Source organism: Nicotiana sylvestris, chromosome 6 (genome assembly GCF_000393655.2).
Source record: "Nicotiana sylvestris chromosome 6, ASM39365v2, whole genome shotgun sequence".
In the NCBI taxonomy this organism is placed as follows: domain Eukaryota; kingdom Viridiplantae; phylum Streptophyta; class Magnoliopsida; order Solanales; family Solanaceae; genus Nicotiana; species Nicotiana sylvestris.
This window is the reverse complement of record NC_091062.1, coordinates 94,057,761-94,075,353: the sequence shown is the minus strand read 5'-3', so window position 1 is coordinate 94,075,353 and position 17,593 is coordinate 94,057,761. Positions and strand designations below refer to the sequence as shown.

General features: G+C 42.4%; 1 protein-coding gene across 1 annotated transcript; it reads right to left on the bottom strand.

Annotated features, from left to right (window-relative positions):
* Positions 1-1,415: 1,415 nt before the first annotated feature.
* On the bottom strand, positions 1,416-2,014 carry LOC138870958 (uncharacterized). The gene is made up of 2 exons (XM_070148801.1): positions 1,912-2,014; positions 1,416-1,861 (listed from the first exon to the last, which is right to left on the bottom strand). The coding sequence occupies exons 1-2, from the start codon at positions 2,012-2,014 to the stop codon at positions 1,416-1,418; spliced, it is 549 nt and encodes a 182-aa protein (XP_070004902.1).
* Positions 2,015-17,593: the final 15,579 nt, after the last annotated feature.

Below are 17,593 nucleotides of genomic sequence, written 5' to 3'. Positions count from 1 at the left end.
TCTTCACGGCACCCCAATGAATGGAATATCGCGAACTGTGGGCCTCCTCAAGAATCAATTCACGTAACCCATTTACATTGGGAACACATATCCTGCCCTGCATTTTCAACACCCCATCATCTAACGTCTATGTCATTACCATGCTGAACCTTGTCCTTGAGGACAAACAAATAAGGATCATCATATTGGTGCTCTCTGATGCGATCAAATAAGGAAGACCAAGAAACCATACAAGCCAGAACCCGATTGGGCTCCAAAATATCTAATCTCACAAGCTAGTTGGCCAAGGCCTGAATATCAACTGCAAGTGGTCTCTCAACAATGGCAATGAATGCAAGGCTACCCATACCCACTGCCTTGCTACTCAAGGCATCGGCCACCACATTGGCCTTTTCCGGATGATACAGAATAGTAATATCATAGTCCATTAGTAGCTCCAACCATCTCTGTTGCCTCAAATTTTGATCCTTCTGTTTGAACAAGTGTTGGAGGTTATGATGATCTGAAAATACCTCACAAGACACACCATAGAGATAGTGCCTCCAAATCCGTAATGCAAGAACAATGGAAGCTAACTCCAAATCATGTACAAGGTAGTTCTTCTCATGTGGCTTCAACTGGTGCGAAGCGTAAGCAATCACTCTATCCTACTACATCAAAACACACCCAATATCGATCCGAGAAGCATCACAATACACTGTGTAAGAGACTGAAGCTGAAGAGAAAACTAGAACTGGAGTTGTGGTCAAGGCAGTCTTGAGCTTCTAAAAGCTCTCCTCACACTCATCTGACCATGTGAAAGGAGAACCCTTTTGGGTCAATTTGATCAAGGGCGATGCAATATACAAGAAACCCTCCACAAAGCGACGATAACGGATGACTAACCTAAGAAAGCTCCGAATCCCTGTAGCTGAGGACGGTCTAGGCCAACTTTGAACTACCTCTATCTTCTTCGGATCCACCTTACTCCCCTCACTAGACACACGTGCCACAAGAATGCCACTAAACTAATCCAAAAACTCACACTTGGAGAACTTAGCATAAAGTTTTTCCTCCATCAACTGCTGCAACACAATCCGCAAATGTTGGGCATACTCTTCCTGGTTACGAGAGTACACCAGGATATCATCAATGAACACTATGACAAATGAGTCGACATAAGGCTGAAATACAATGTTCATCAGATGCATGAACATTGTTGGGGCGTTGGTCAGCACAAAAGACATCACAGGGAACTCATAATGACCATAACGGGTCCTGAAGGCTGTCTTTATAATATTTGAGTCCCAAATTTTCAACTGGTGATATCCAGACCTCAAATCAATCTTAGAGAACACCCTCGCTCCCTGAAGCTGTTCAAATAGATCATCAATGCGCGATAAAGGATACTTGTTCTTGATTGTAACTTTGTTCAACTACCTATAATCGATGCACATGTGCTTAGTACCACCCTTCTTCTTCATAAACAAAACTGGTGCACCCCAGGACAACACACTAGGCCTAATAAACCCCTTATCCAGAAGTTCCTGAAGTTGCTCTTTCAATTCCTTCAACTCAAATGTTTCCATATGATATGGAGGAATAGAAATAGGCTGAGTGCCCGGCACCAGGTCAATACCAAAGTCAATATCCCTGTCAGGCGGCATGCCCGGCAGGTTTGCAAGAAACATATCCAGAAAATCTTGCACCACTAGAGCAGAATCAATAGTAGGGGTATCAAAACCAACATCCCTTACAAAGATAAACAAACCTTCCCAACCATCTGCCGGGCCTTCAAATATGAAATCACTTTGCTGAAAACATAGTCTAGAGAACCTCTCCACTCGATCCTTGGAAACCCCAGCATCACCAACGTCAAGGTCTTAGCGTGAAAATACAAAATATCATGTCATGGAGACAACCAATCCATACCCAAGATCACGTCAAAATCAACCATACTAAGCAGCAAGAGATCAACTCTAGTCTCCAATCCCCCAATAGTTACTACACATGACCAGTATGCACGATCCACCATAATAGTATCGCCCACCGACATAGATACATGAATAGATAAAACTAAGGACTCACGGGGAATATTCCGATAATGAGCAAAATACAATGAAACATATAAGTGGAACTAGGGTCAAATAATACAAAGGCATCCATGTTGCATACTAAGACAATACATGTGATCATTGTGTCTGAAATAATGGCATATAGTCTGGTAAGAAGAGCATAGAATTGGGCCTGGCCGCCACCTAATCGGCCTCCCCCTCTAGAGCGTCCCCTAGCTTCTTAAACTCCACCTCGAACTTGCTGGGCGGGTGGTGAAGTAACTGGTGCTGAAGTTGTAATCTGACTCTTCTGTTGAGCTGGGCCTTCCGAGAGGCAGGGACAATTCCTCTTGATGTGACCCAAATCTCCACACTTAAAACAACCTCTCCCTGTGAATGGCGGTGAGTACTGAGACAGAACTCAAGAATCAGAATAACTATCAGAAGGACCCGGCATAGATGAACCTTGAGCTGATGGTGCACGAGACAAACTCTAAGCTAGAAAGGCACTAAGAGATGAGTGACCCTGATGAGAACTGTATAAATCATGGCCGGATGATACGCCATGGTGAACTGGACGAGCCGTCTAGGCATGCCTATATGGACGTCCCCTATTGTGGTAGAACTGAAACCCAAAAAGAACACCACTCAAACAACCTGATCCACGAGGCCTCTTGGCCACTTTCTCACCCTGGTCCTGACTACGAACCACCTCTATCTACCAAGCAATGTCGACAACCTCGATGAAAGTAGAACCCGATACCCTCTCCCAAGTCACAGGAAACTGTAATTGATATGTGAGCCATCAATGAACCTCCTAATCCTCTCCCTATCAGTGGGAACCAACCAAACTGCATGATGGGCCAACTTAGAAAACTTTATCTCATACTGCGTCATAGACATGCCATCTTCATGTAGCTACTCCAACTGTCTACGTGGCTCCTCTCTGCGAGACTACAGCATGTACTTCTCCAAGAAGAGAACAGAGAACTCCTTCCATGTAAGTGGTGCTACACGGACCGGCATGCGCCTCTCATAAGCCTTCCACCATCTGAAGGCAGCCCCAGAAAACTAAAAAGTAGTGAACGAGACCCCACTGGTCTCTAAAATACCTATTGTGCGAAGAATCCACTGACATTTGTCCAAGAAGCCCTAGGCATTCTCTTACTCAGTCCCACTAAATGATGGAGGTTGAACTTCTTAAATCTCTCGAGTCTCCTTTGCTCATCATCAGACATAACGGGAACTACATAGGCCTGAGTAGCTGTAATCGGCTGGGCTGGTAGTGCTCCTGGTGTCTGAAGTCCCTACATCACCTGATCTAGTATACGGGTGACGGGAGTCTGAGCACCTCCTCCGGCTTGAGAAATGGTTTTGCGGCTGGAGTTGAGACCACCTGAGCAAGGCTGGTGCACACTGTCAAAATCTGAGCCAAAGCCTCTTGAAGGCCTGGAATCACAATAGGTGTAGATGGTGACTGAGTTGGCCCTACTAGCTTAACTGTATCTGGTACTGCTCCTAAGCTGGAGCGACTGGTGGGTCTGTAAGTGCTGCCCCAACTGTTGTACGAGTTACACCTCTGCCCCTACCGCGGCCTCTACCATGACCTCGGCCTCTTACGACCCTAGCTGGTGGTACTGGTGGTTGTCCATCCTGCCCGGTAGCACGTGTCCTCACCATCTATGAGAGAATAGAATAACAGAAGTTTAGTTACTGGAATCAACAGATTAGTACGATAAGAATTCAAGAATGTGGAGTTTCCTAAGGGTTCGACAGTCTCTCGAAGATAAGTACAGATGTCTCCGTATCGATCCTCAAGACTCTACTAAACCTGCTCATGACTCGTGAGACCTATGTAACCTAGGCTCTGATACCAATTTGTCACGACCTAAAACCAAACCGTCTTGATGGCGCCTATCGTGGATCTAGTCAAGCCAACTACTCCACCATTTCAACACAATAAAAGATTTGAAAAAAATATTGAAGCATTTAAATTTAAGGAAAAACCCTTTAAAAACATAATAAAACTCGCAACTCAATAAAATCTCTCCCAAAATTGGGGTGTCACCGAGTACATGAGCATCTATACAAGGATATAGTCTAATAAAACATCTAGGGAATAAGAACTGCAACATAAATGAAGATAAAGAGGAAGAGTCAAGGTTTGTGAATGCCATGTAGCTACCTCGATAATCTCCGAAGATCCCGACTCCACAACTCAGCAGTTGCCGTAACCGGAAGCACCTGGATTTGCACACGAGGTGCAGGGCGTAGCGTGAGTACAACCAACTCAATAAGTAAAAAATCTAAACTTTGGATTGAAAGTAGTGACAAATCCAACCGATACAGTTCAATATAGAAATAACAGTATAGAAACATAGACATTCTTTCAAGTTCAACAAGTAAACTCAATACAGTAAGATAGATCAATTCTGAATGATATGAAGAATAAACTTCTCTACATCTACATGCCAATGTACATGCTATATGTGATGCACCATGTTCAAAGCCTTGTGTTCTCACACTCTCGTAATTCTCAATCACTCAGTACTGTATATGGCCAATCCAGCCCAGAAAAGATCCATCCTAGAATATATACATGTCAAGACCCCAAACCGGACCCGGTCGTCATTGCGCCCCTCATTGGGACAAGGCCAGCCGACACAATTCCCAAATCAACCACTTTCCAACAAAAGTTGTTTTTATACTATTTATAAACCAATAATCTCATAATGGATATTTAAAAGAAAAGTGCGGACTAATTACATATGCCCGACATCGAGGTGTCACTAGTCATGAGCATCTACCAAGGTCTGAATACAACAAAAAAAACAGTCAAAAATGGACTAAGTACAGTAATGAAAGTGAGAGGAAAGAAGCGGTGCTGCAAACGTCGTGCAGCCACCTTGCTAACTCTGATAACTCCGCGTCTAAGCAATCAACACCCACTACCGGGTTCCGAAATACCTGAATCTGCACACGAGGTGCAGGGAGTAATGTGAGTACTCCAACCTAGTAAGTAATAAGAGTAAATAAAGACTGAGCAGTAGGAAACAATGAATCCACATTTATGATAAACTCAATAAGCACAACAGGATCTCAAATCAGAATACCAGTCAATTGTCTCATTTAAAATCCAGCTTTTGGTAAAAATCATTTGAAAATGCTTTCCAACAGTTTTAGTAGGGGTTCAATACAATTTATAATAAAAGAGATGAAAACCATAATAGGCCCCTCGGGCAAAACATAGTTCGTATATAGCCCCTCGGGCAAAAATAAAAATTTATACCCATTTCATAACTTAAAAACTTCAGTTTGAATGAAAGTTGTTTAAAGCATTTGTTCAACGTTTTCAATAGAGGCTCGATCTAAAGATGAGTGAAAGCAGTAATTAAATCACCATATTCGATAAAAACTCACTTTAAGAAGGAGTAAAAAACAGTAAGTTCATAAACAGGCCCCTCAGGCAAAGCATCACTCATGTACATGTATGTCTATAGCCCCTCGAGCAAGCCTCTCAGTCACTCGAGACTCAACTCTCATCAATCAGCGCTCACACTCAGCACTCACACTCAATAAGTACCGTATAGTAACCGCTGCGGCGTGCGACCCGATCCATATATCGCTGCGGTGTACTGCCCGATCCATATATATAGTCGACTACGCTCACTGGGGGTGTGCAGACTCTGGAGGGGCCCCTACAGCCCAAGCGCTATATCGCTGCGGCATGCAGCATGATCCGACATATATATATATATATATATATATATTATTGCGGCATGCAGACCGATCCATAGATATATAATCCTCACAACGAGGCCCTCGGCCTCTCTCGACCATTAACTTCACAATCAGACCCTCGGTCTATCTCAGTCATCAATCTCACAATCAGACCCTCGGTCTATCTCAATCATCAACCTCACAATCCCTTGGACCATCAGTAAAACAGGGAACTCAGCCCAAACAGTTTTCACATTTTTAAGAAGTAAAGTGATAAAACTAGATTTAAACAATAAATAGGTAAATCATGACTAAGGATATTCTTTGAAAACAAATAGAGTGAGGAAAATAGTAAAAATGTCCCTAAGGGTCTCAACAGGTCGGCACAAGGCCCCAAACATGGCATACAGCCCAAAATAGAATTTCAATCTCTAAAATAAGGAATATCATTAGTTTACAAATCAAATACGCGACTTAACAATCGTACGGTATGGACCAAGTCACAATCCCCAATGGTGCATGACTCCATGATCTTTATTTAGCATGTGCGTCACCTCAAATAGCACAACGATGTAAAATTCGGGGTTTCAAACTCTCAGGACAGCATTTACAATCATTACTTACCTTAATCTGGTCCAAACACTATCCGGCGATGCCTTTGCCCTCACGAATCGACCTCCGGATGCTCCAAATCTAGCCCACAATCAGTATATAACTATTAAAATATGCTAAGGGAACAAAGCCCACTCGAAAATATCCATTTTGCATCAAAAATCACGAAATTGCTCAAACCCGGCCCCGGGTCCACGTCTCGGAATTTGATAAAAGTCACCTCAATAGAATCCTCATCCTTTCATGAGTCTATACATATCAAAAACATCAAAATCGAACCTCAATTGCCCCTTCAAATTCTCAATTTACACTCTCCAAATCCAAGCCCTAATTCCCCAATTTTAGGCAATAATTTCCGCATATTTCTTGATTAAACAAGTAAGAATCAACATAGGATCGAGTATAGAGTTCAAAAATCTTACCTCTAAGTGTTATATCTTGAATCCCTCTTCAAATCCTCTCAAAAAGCTCCAAAATCACCCAAAAATGGTGAAAGATAGCCTCAAAATCGCAGACAATGGCTATTTAAACATTCTTCCCAGGCATCAAAAACCTTCTTCGCGAACGTGTTCAAAGACTCGCGTTCGCGAAGCACAATCCAACTTTGACAAAAATCCTTCTTCGCAATCGCATCTTGCCACTCACGAACGCGATGCTTCCATAGACTAAACCTCCACAATCGCGTAACCTCTCTCACAAATGCGATGAATAAACACCCTGAGCTGCCCAATTCCTCTTACGCGAATGCGGTCACCTCATGCGAACGTGATGACCAATCGCACAGCCTCTTCACGAACGCGGAGCCTACCTTGCGAACGTGAAGGCAAAAATTCCAGCCTTCACCAGCTATCCCTTCACGAACACGAGGGCCTACTCGCGAACACGAAGGCCATTTTCTCTGCAACACTGATTAGCAATTTCTGCAACTTTTCAAAACATGAAATGGCCCGATGTACCACACGAAATTCACCCGAGGCCCTTGGGACCTCAACCAAACATGCCAACATATCTCATAACATCATTCAAACTTGTTTCAACCTTCGGAACGCTCAAAACAACATTTAAACACTAAATTTGCATCGAATTCAAGCCTAAGAATTCCAAAATCTTTCGAGTTATGCTTTCGATCAAAAACCCAACCAAATAACGTCCAAATGACCTGAAATTTTGCACACACATCACGAATGACACAACGAAGCTACTGCAACCTTCGGAACGCTCAAAACAACATTTAAACACTAAATTTGCATCGAATTCAAGCCAAAGAATTCCAAAATCTTTCGAGTTACGCTTTTGATCAAAAACCCAACCAAATAACGTCCAAATGACCTGAAATTTTGCACACACATCACGAATGACACAACGAAGCTACTGCAACTTCCAAAATTCCATTCCGACCCCTATATCAAAATCTCACCTATCAACCGGAAAATGCCAAAATCTCAATTTTGCCAATTCAAGCCTAAACCTTCCACGGACTTCCAAAATGCATTCTGATCACGCTCCTAAGTCCCAAATCACCTAACGGAGCTAACCAAATCATAAAAATTCTGATCCGAGATCATATACCAACAAGTCAAATCTTGGTCTATCTTTTCAAATTTCAAGCTTCAAATTGAGAACTGTTCTTCCAAATTCATTCCAATTACCCTGAAAACCAAAACCAACGATTCACATAAGTCATAATCCATCACACGGGGTAAATCATGCTCAAGAACTAACGAGCAAAGTACAAAGCTCAAAATGACCGGTCGGGTCGTTACATCCTCCCCCACTTAAACACACTTGTTCCAAAGCCAACCAATTGCTAAATAACCTTACCATGAACATATACCCGGGGGTGATCCCACGTCACCCTATCTCGTATAGGTCCGATGACACAATGTAATTGATGTTTCACAGTCCAACCTAGCCCATGAACCTTAGAACCACATTTCCACTTCTGAAATCATCCATAAGATCAAAAGCTCACATCTATACTCTGACTAAGCCCGAACAAGCTGTAATAACCCATACCCGCACCCTCGGTGCAATTACATGATATACCACATAATTTAAACGCTTGTAGCGATAACTTCTAATCACAGCAGCTGCACACAACAACTGAATATCGATAGAAAACCTCTTCTCAACTAAAGTATCATTCCAACACTTCCATATACTGTCAATGATAATTGAAACACGCAGTAAGCCATAACTGTTTTTCTCAGATCAACCATTCATGAAGCCATTTCTCCTTTGGCAAGACCATAGCAAATTCCTGGGCTGAACCTCGATATTATCCTTCCAACATGTTGAAATCAAATCCATTTGCAGTCATTAAAGATCCCGACGATCTCATCTAATCCAACACAATTACTCTAGTGACATTGACACATCAATACAGACTAAAGCCACGACTTGTGCAATATGTGCACCAATAAGCCACAATCCGAACTTACTCAAATCATGAAAATGAGTTAAATGAAAGAACTGTACCGCAAGGTCACTAGTACCACCACACACAATGCTGAGAACCCGTCTCACATCATAGAAACATAACATACAAATCTAACATGCAGGATCATACCTCCACATAGCTTCGCTCCAATGCGCGACCTCATCCAAACACTGGTCTGCATGAAACACCTTAAGTCACTACGCTCAAAATCGACAACTGCGTGCAATATGATGTCTAAAATCCAAGCAATCATCATAACCGCCGTGAGACAATTACATCACACCACATAACTTGAAAGGACATAACCGATACGCCATCCACCGAGCAATACCCAGTGCTCTTCCCGCTCGAATTCCACTACGAGGCCCTAATAAAACCGCACCACATGTGCCTATAATCAACAAATCCCTACGGCTCGCAACACGGAAAGGTAACTCATAGATACCCCTGATTACTAATAGCTCAATAACAACTGAATCAATACATCCCTTGCCAATGGCAACTCGAAGTCAACAAAGCCGTCTCGATGCAAAACACACATCCATATAGATCTACAAATGAACCACATATCAACTCTAGTCACACACAACAGATAAATAACCCTCTGAAGGTCCACAATGACTGAATCATAGCACATGCTATTATCTGACTACTTACCCATATCTTTACCACAACCATGAGCTAACCTGTTCATGAGAACTTTCAGTCTCTCAATCCATAAAGCATATAAATTACCATATCTGATCCCAATTTTGCCGCTTGAATATACAACACACCTCTAATACTCAATCATCTCATGAGAGGCACACCTATAATTCTTCTGTGCCACCAAGCCAACTCGAATACCATCGGTCGATCAGACGAGATAGTGCGCAATACCAATAAAGCATCCATAAATCAAACACATCGCCCTATTTGAAATGTATACCATCATCAAGCCACACCAATCAGGGATCTCATTTATCTAATCACCTGAAAATTGCCAATGCTATCTAAGAATTTGTGACCTTCCTTTCAAATCTGAATTATGTCCTTACACATGCAAATCTCAATCCTACACAATATACCGCATAAACCGTACTATCCTAGGATAACTACGAGAACTTCATATCCCTTTCGGGCCACAAGAAGCTACGTACTCAATTAGCCAAGAACTTTCTGTTGAACCCATCTAGAAGAAAATCACTACACTTCCCACGCTCCTCATGCTAGTAGAAAATGTACACCTCCAAACCGTGGCAGAAAGCTATCAAGAACTGTCTGAATTTCATTAGCACAAATCTAAATAGTCAGGACTGAATCCTTCTAACTCTATCGAGCTACGCATGTCACTAAAACCCTAAAGAATTGTTGGGAAACACTTGTAGAAACTCATTACCGCGTATGCATCCAAGTTCTAATCATATCCTTACGATACCAACTCAGCTTACTACTAAGCTATCTCATCTATCCGAGTTCCCTTCTGACTTACCTTCAACTTGATACTCCTTCTTGTTATAACATCACAATTTCTCAACCCAGACTTACCACACGAGACCCAAGCACAAAACCACACCGTCTAAGATTCATAAGCCGCTGAATACTCTCTTAAATATTTCCAAAAGCACCACATTCAAAATACTTTACTCTGAAGAGACTTCCTGCGAATCTAAATTTGTTACCTTTACCTTCCTGATACTAATACATAGAATCCTATAATTAATATAGAAAATACCATAAGTCTTGATATCTTCCAATGAAACTCAGTTTCTAGCAACATATACAACTTGAAAAATACCCATTTGTTATATGTAAAATCTTGAACACATCAGAACCATTCTCGAGAGTCATTCACTCTATTCAAACTACAATCAGCCTAATCAAACGAACAGAACCACCCCTTCCTCAATAGCACTCCGACTTCACAGAGTGTAACATCATCCTAGAACAACCAAGAAACTTCCTGCTCTATGCACCGAGCATCTATTACCAACAACAACTCAAGACATTCCATGATTCTTATACACCTATGAAGCATGACATAACCTTTGTCAAAATTTTCCTTTACTCGAGCCATCCTCGGTCTCAATCTTTGTAAGCCATAACCGATTCACCTGTACGCCTCAAACTAGAACCAACATAGCACATAATCGTGCAATAAACTAATCAATAGAGGACTCCCCCACTTGGCTCAAAACCATAGACCAAAACACACATAATAACTCGTAACGCATATACTCTATTGTTGTCGTAATACCATAGTGAGATTTATACTCAATCCTTCATAAGCTCGTAAGACATGATCACAGCCTACTCCATACTACTAAAAAGTAGGAAGAGAGGGTCGCAATATCTTTTACCCGATTTGTGGGTCGGGATCGATTTCCATAGAGAGCTAGGAATGGAGTCGAGTATCTATTTAGGTTGGAATTGCGTATTTGTTCCAAATATCACTTCTAATCATTATTGGGTTTTCTTTATATTCTACTATTAGCAAACTACAAATTATAATTGCTACTAGATTAACTACAAGTAAATTGCTACAAGTTGTATCTAATAGTTTAAAAGGCAATAGGGTAGTGGCATCCTCCTAGGTGGCCAATAGACGGGTAATTGAACCTAAGGCATAATTGACATGATTGGGGAATATGCGATAGTAGTTGCACAATTTTACCCACTCTCACACCTCTCGGTAGAGATAGTGATTTTGCCCAATTGACTTTCTCAAGACCAATAGGGTAGGCAAATTTGCTCAAGCAACTGGGATTCAAGTCGGGTATAACTCTCTCAAGGTTTAACCTTTTAATAAGGACTATCAATTCTCTTGAGTCCATCCCAATTCCTTGTTGGGTCCATTTCGGAGACCTAGGCTCTCTTTCTCAAAAAGAACCCAAGTCAACTTAGCACAAACTAGTATTTGCAACCACTAATTCATAGATTAAACCATGAAATTGACCCAAATAACAAACACCCATAGTAATCTAACCTTAAATCACAACACCCATCAATTGCTCACACTAGGGTTGAGCCACAACCCGAGCTAATGGGTCTATCTACTCATGCTTGAAGAGAAAAACAGAGAAATAGATGAACATAAAGACATATTAATTAATTGCTAAGGTAAATACAAAGATTCAATGATAAAAACTAAGTAAAAATGCCCAAAATGGCTAAGAAAAGTCTTTTCACGAGCGCAGCTAATGTCTGATAATATCTGATGCCCTAAAAATGGAAAAAGGTTCTATTTATATTAAGCTGGAAAAACTAGACAAAATTTCCCCTGCGGGGTTAGTGCAGACAGCACAAAATTGTGTGCGACCGCACTAGGCTCTTGAACTTGCAATCTTGACTCTCTGAACCCAGGCTCCACAGACCACACAAAATGGACTGCAGCTCGACCGCGGACTACATAGGCTTGAACCTCTGAACTTGGCATCTCTCTGAACCTTGTCTCTACGGACCATACAGAATGGGAGTGCCGCCGCAAAGGTCCACCGCGGACCGCACAAAGTGTAGTGCTACCGCATTGCTTCGAAGCCTGAAATGTTGAGTCTCTGAACCTCTCTAGTGCGGACCGCACAAAGTGTAGTGCGGCCGCACTAGGCCTGTTTTTCCTGAATTTGTCTTGTCATTGGTACTTGTGCAAGTTTCACTCCTTTTGAGGTGATCTTTAATATCTTGTCACTTTGTTGATCAAACCTACAATCAAGCACAACTTATGAGCCTTTTGGGACTATTTTGTATGAATTTATAATCAAAGCGCAAGCAAGAAGGAGCATAAAATGCGTCAAAATCCCTAGTTATCAACTCCCCTAAATTTAAGCTTTTGATTGTCCTAAAACAAACAAAATAAGACCCACCCCTTAAGGGAAAATCCAAGAAATTTTCAGTTGTCCTAAAGCAACCTCAACTAGCATCAATTGGGATTAACAATTGCCCTCAATACAAATGAATCATTAATAACATTTAACCTTTGAAAAGTCATGGATCAAGTGCGACACAAGAGCATCAAGAGTTGACTCAACACATCAAAGAATTCTCTCAATTACTTTGGTCATTGTGGAACCCAAATTCACACATCCTCAACTCTCCCTAAGCAAACCTCACCTTTTTAGAATATTGGCAAACAAATCGAGGTTAATGAAAATTCGCTCATCTCTCTCAAGAAAGAGTCACAAGTTCGGTTCTAAGTACCATATGCTTGCCCCTTATGTGAGTATCCACTAATGTAAGCTTCATTCAACTCAAGATCACATAGGGCTTTTGTGGAGTCATTGTGAAGACTTTTGGTTCAGGGCAGGAAATGCTTTGATCTAAGTGGGTTCCATCTTCCCTTAAGCACTTCTTTTGATTCATTTGGCAAACATTCTCTTGAATCTTTAAGTCATTTCACTTCTTTTATAAGGGGTTAGAAAGACATATTGTCACTCTTTTTTATGTTTTTCAAACCTTTTCTCCTTTTTCAACTTTTCCATACCTTTCATTCTTTGCTTTTCTTGAATCCCTCTTTATTCATTTTCACATTGATCATTCTTTTTGTCTTTTGCTTTTCTTTCTTTTTCATTTTCTTTTCTTTTCTTCTCTTTTTTTTTTCCTTTTTACCACTTTGTTGTCATCCTCATCTCTCCCCCCAAACCTATACTTTTGCCATGTGCTAAAGGAAAGATCGGGTGGCAAGAGAGGGTATCTTTTAGAACGGGTATAGGCTTGTATCATGGTTCTTTTTAAAGATGAAAGTCTAAGGCTCAAAAGGGTTAACTAGGGATCATATCATTGGTAGGCTATGAATTTGTTCAAACTATCTTTTGGATCAAGGAGAGCCTATAATATGCCTCAAGTCAAAATTCACTTATGATTTCGCCTCAACAAACATTCAGGGTAAGTTCTAGACTAATGGCTCGGGACTTGGACATGCAATTCAATGACTCACCACACAAGCTAAGGAATTGCTAAAGACATAGAGTCGAGAGCCCACAACGACCTTAGATACGATTTGAGCACACAATGGTCCTGAAAAATCACTTGATGATTATCGGTTAACACAAGAGTCTCAAGGTCACGACTTTCACCATTCTAAACACAACAGTTTGTCTTTGACCATGGGATCAAAGGCAAATGTGCTAGGCCCAAGTGAAGCTTTGCTTGAGGTACCCTTAACTACAAACTACTAAAACAAAAAGAAAAACGGACTCAAACCCTTAAGAAGGTTGTTACACCATCCATCATTGGGAAGAGCCACCCGGTTCACACAAGACTCCGCCTTTGGAAAGAACCGTGGCATTAAGAAAACCAAAGGCTTATTGAAAACGTCCAAAGCAAAACAAAAAATTACGAACATAAATAATAAGCTAAAAACGAAAGAAATTTTTACGAAAAATAGAATTAATATATACAATAGGGAATTTGAATATACAACGGGGGATGAATATATACAATGTGATGTAACTTTATATACAGACCCAAAGAAATATAAAAAGTGCGATAAAAGTAACTAAATATCAAATTATATACAGACCAAATGTGAAAAATCAAGAAAGCATAAAAAATATCAATATATACAGTCATCCAAAATAATGTAGGGCTCACCCCCTCAAATGAAAGCTGGCATTGTCCCCAATGCCAACTAGTCTAACTAAGCACCAAAAATATAAAGAAAAAGGATATAGAAGACTCCCTAAGTCGTGTCTGTCTGCATAGGATCATGGGTAGTCCCTGGCTCTTCTGTGTTCTCGGGAACCTCAGACTGGTTCCCGGTGGTCTGCTCTGCTACTACTGGGATCGGGGACTGGACCTCGACAGGCTATGGAACTGGTACATCCGGTGGCTGACTGGAGGAAGTCTTCGGTGGGTCCACCAACTGGATGATGGCATCATTTGCTCTAGGAATCCTCCTCCTCTTCGGAGGCCTCTGGGTCTACTCCGGCTATGGATGAGCTGCTGGGACTAGATCATCAAGCAATATGTCCAAAGGCAGCTGGTCTGCCTTCAGTCTATCAACATCTGCCCGCGGCCCCTTCATTGACTCCTTGGAGGCCCATGTCTTCCTAAGCTTTTTGTGCTCCCGAGCAAGCTCCTTGAGAGCCTTGCTTTGTGAATCAACTACCTTGGCCAATGCATCCTGAGTAGTGAGGATTTTCTTCTAGTTCTCAAGTATTCCTTCAAAGCATCCTCTATCGACTGTGGGACCTAGGCTGGCTGAGGTGCCGACTGAGCCTCTATAGTAGTAGTCAATGTGGACAACTTGGATGAGGTAGTCTGCATCCAATTGTTTATACTCAACAGGGCCTAGCTCAGCCGGTGGGCAGTAATGGGATGGGCACGGGTAGATGGGATCTCCGGGCCTGCAGATGTGGAAGGGCTAGGAGGAATGGCTGAAGATGTGGAAGGTCCAGAGGGTAAGTAAGCAGAAGTGGAGGTAGGCTCAGCAGGGACCTCTACTACAACTGGCTCTTCAGACTGGCCAGTTGGGGCAGAAGCAAGGGCTATGTAGTTCTTGTCCTTGGGGTTGTCATTCCCCTTCAAGCTATACCTGGAAAATGGGGTTGTCGCCTTGACCTTGATGTCATATGGCCTCGGCTCCACCTCTAGATCTGTGAAGTACTCAGTGAGGAAGCCTGGGAAAGGTAGTTCTGGTCATGCTGTTCTCCCACAATGGTGATAACTCTGGACATCACATTTCCCACGTTGATGGGGTACTCATCCATAATGGAAGCAACAAAAATAGCCCGGTGGAGAGGAAGGGTCTGGTCATGAGTGGTCGGGTCCAACCGGCTGCAAACAAAGGTCTCCCAACCCCTCGCCTCAAAGTTTAGGGTCCTCCGCAATATTATGACCCCAACTGTCAGCCAATCAGGAACGGTACCTGGGATTTCCAGGTACTGAGCTAACCATAGATGGACCTCCTCGCCCATCTCCATTTTCACCATATATAGAGTCTCATCCTCCTCATCGAAGCCCAGATATTTGTTAATTGACTTCCCATCGAACAAATCTTTCAAATTACGAACTTTGGTCACTTTGGAGCCCTTTTTTATGTAGGCTACAATACAATAAAACTCTTTGAATGCTCGTTGGCGTCTACACAGTTATCTAAGAAGTGCTCCCAACCCACTCTAGTTCTGAACTGTCTCTGCACGTTGGGGTTATGGGGTAGTAAATCTGTTTCAATGAAACTCCGCTCCGATATCAACTTTCTCACCGGCCACCACTCCCGAAATTTGTGGTACGCCACCTCGCTCACGAACCTATCCTCCTAGACATCAAGTTTTCTTATTCTGGCAATACCTCCCACCTGAGGCTCAGCACCTCCAACTGCCTCCTCATCTCCATGTACCTCCTCCTCACCTCCGCCTGCACCCTCCCCGGATAATGAAGCTATGGGGAAGGTGGAGTATTCACCACTGCCGGCTGCTGAGCCCTCAAACAACTCAGTAGAAACATGCCCTGGTGCTTGGGCAGTGGGTGATGAGGGAGGGGTGTCTCTATGTCTGACACTCTCCGGATACGGGATGTATTCTGGGACTAAGTCCGAAGAGATCTCCCGAGAGGGATCTTACTCACTCTCTGACATGTCAATGGCTCTGTCAGCCGCTTTTATGGCCTTCCTCATGTTCTTGATGTTTTGCCTAGCTTGGGGAGTGAGTTTGACCATTTTCTGTTTTCCACCCCAGGAAGATTCACCTCTATCGGGTTGTTTTGATCCCTTTCCTCTTTGTTTTACCATTGTCTGCAAACATCATTCAATGTATTTGTTAGTATCAATCAAGGCAATACAGTCCTCAGAGGCTACCCAGTGCGGACCGCACAAAATGGAGTACGGCCGTACAGGGCCCAGTGCGTTCCGCACAAAATGGTAGTGTGGTCCGCATAGGGTTGGGGTTCAGAATACCCACACTCTGAATCTTGACAGTGCATCCCGCATAAAATGGTACTGCAGCCGCACTGGCCCAGTACGGACCGCACAAAATGTAGTGCGGCCGCACTGCCCAAGTGTTATCTTTAAGAAGTTCATCAGTGCGGTCCGCACAAAGTGGTATTGCGAACCGAACTGGGGCACCGCGGACCGCACAAAAATGACCATTGTCCGCACAGGGTGCCCATAAGTGGCACTAAGTTAGGGCTTGAGATTTTGCTTTTAAGGTCAAATTTCCACCTAATTAGAGGCCTTAATCGATTACCTAGTCCATTAAACTACTAAGTTCACAAGAATCAACATTTAAACTAATCTAACCTAGAAATCGAACTAATTACGGGAAGAAGAAGAGCAGAAGTTAAAAAATGGAATTTAAACTAAATTACAAAATTAAAGAAAGAAGAAATGAGTTTAATGTTACCATATTATGAGATGAAGTGAAGTTAAACAGTGCCAATCAAGAAATTACGATCAAAGAAGAAGAGGAACAGTATTTAGAGTCTCTGAGGTTCAATTTTTCGAAAAGGGTAAAAGGAGGCCCTCAGGGTCTATTTATAGAAAAACCCTTGGGGCCCATTCTCACCTACTAGTGCGGACCGCACAAAAATGGACCACGGTCCGCACTGAGCTGTTATGATTAAACTTGGCCCATTATCCCACTGCGGTCCGCACAAAACAGACCGCAACCACAGTGGTCCACCGCGGACCGCACAAAGTGTAATGCGGCCGCAGTGGCCAACTTCAGAGAGGTATCACTTTTGCCTTCACCAGTGCGGACAACACAAAGTGTAGTGCGGCCGCACTGGCAAATTCAGAGACTAAACAATTTCTTCATTATGTCTTGCACTGCATCAACACAATCCCTGCAACATCTCACAACAAGTTAGCCCAAAAATC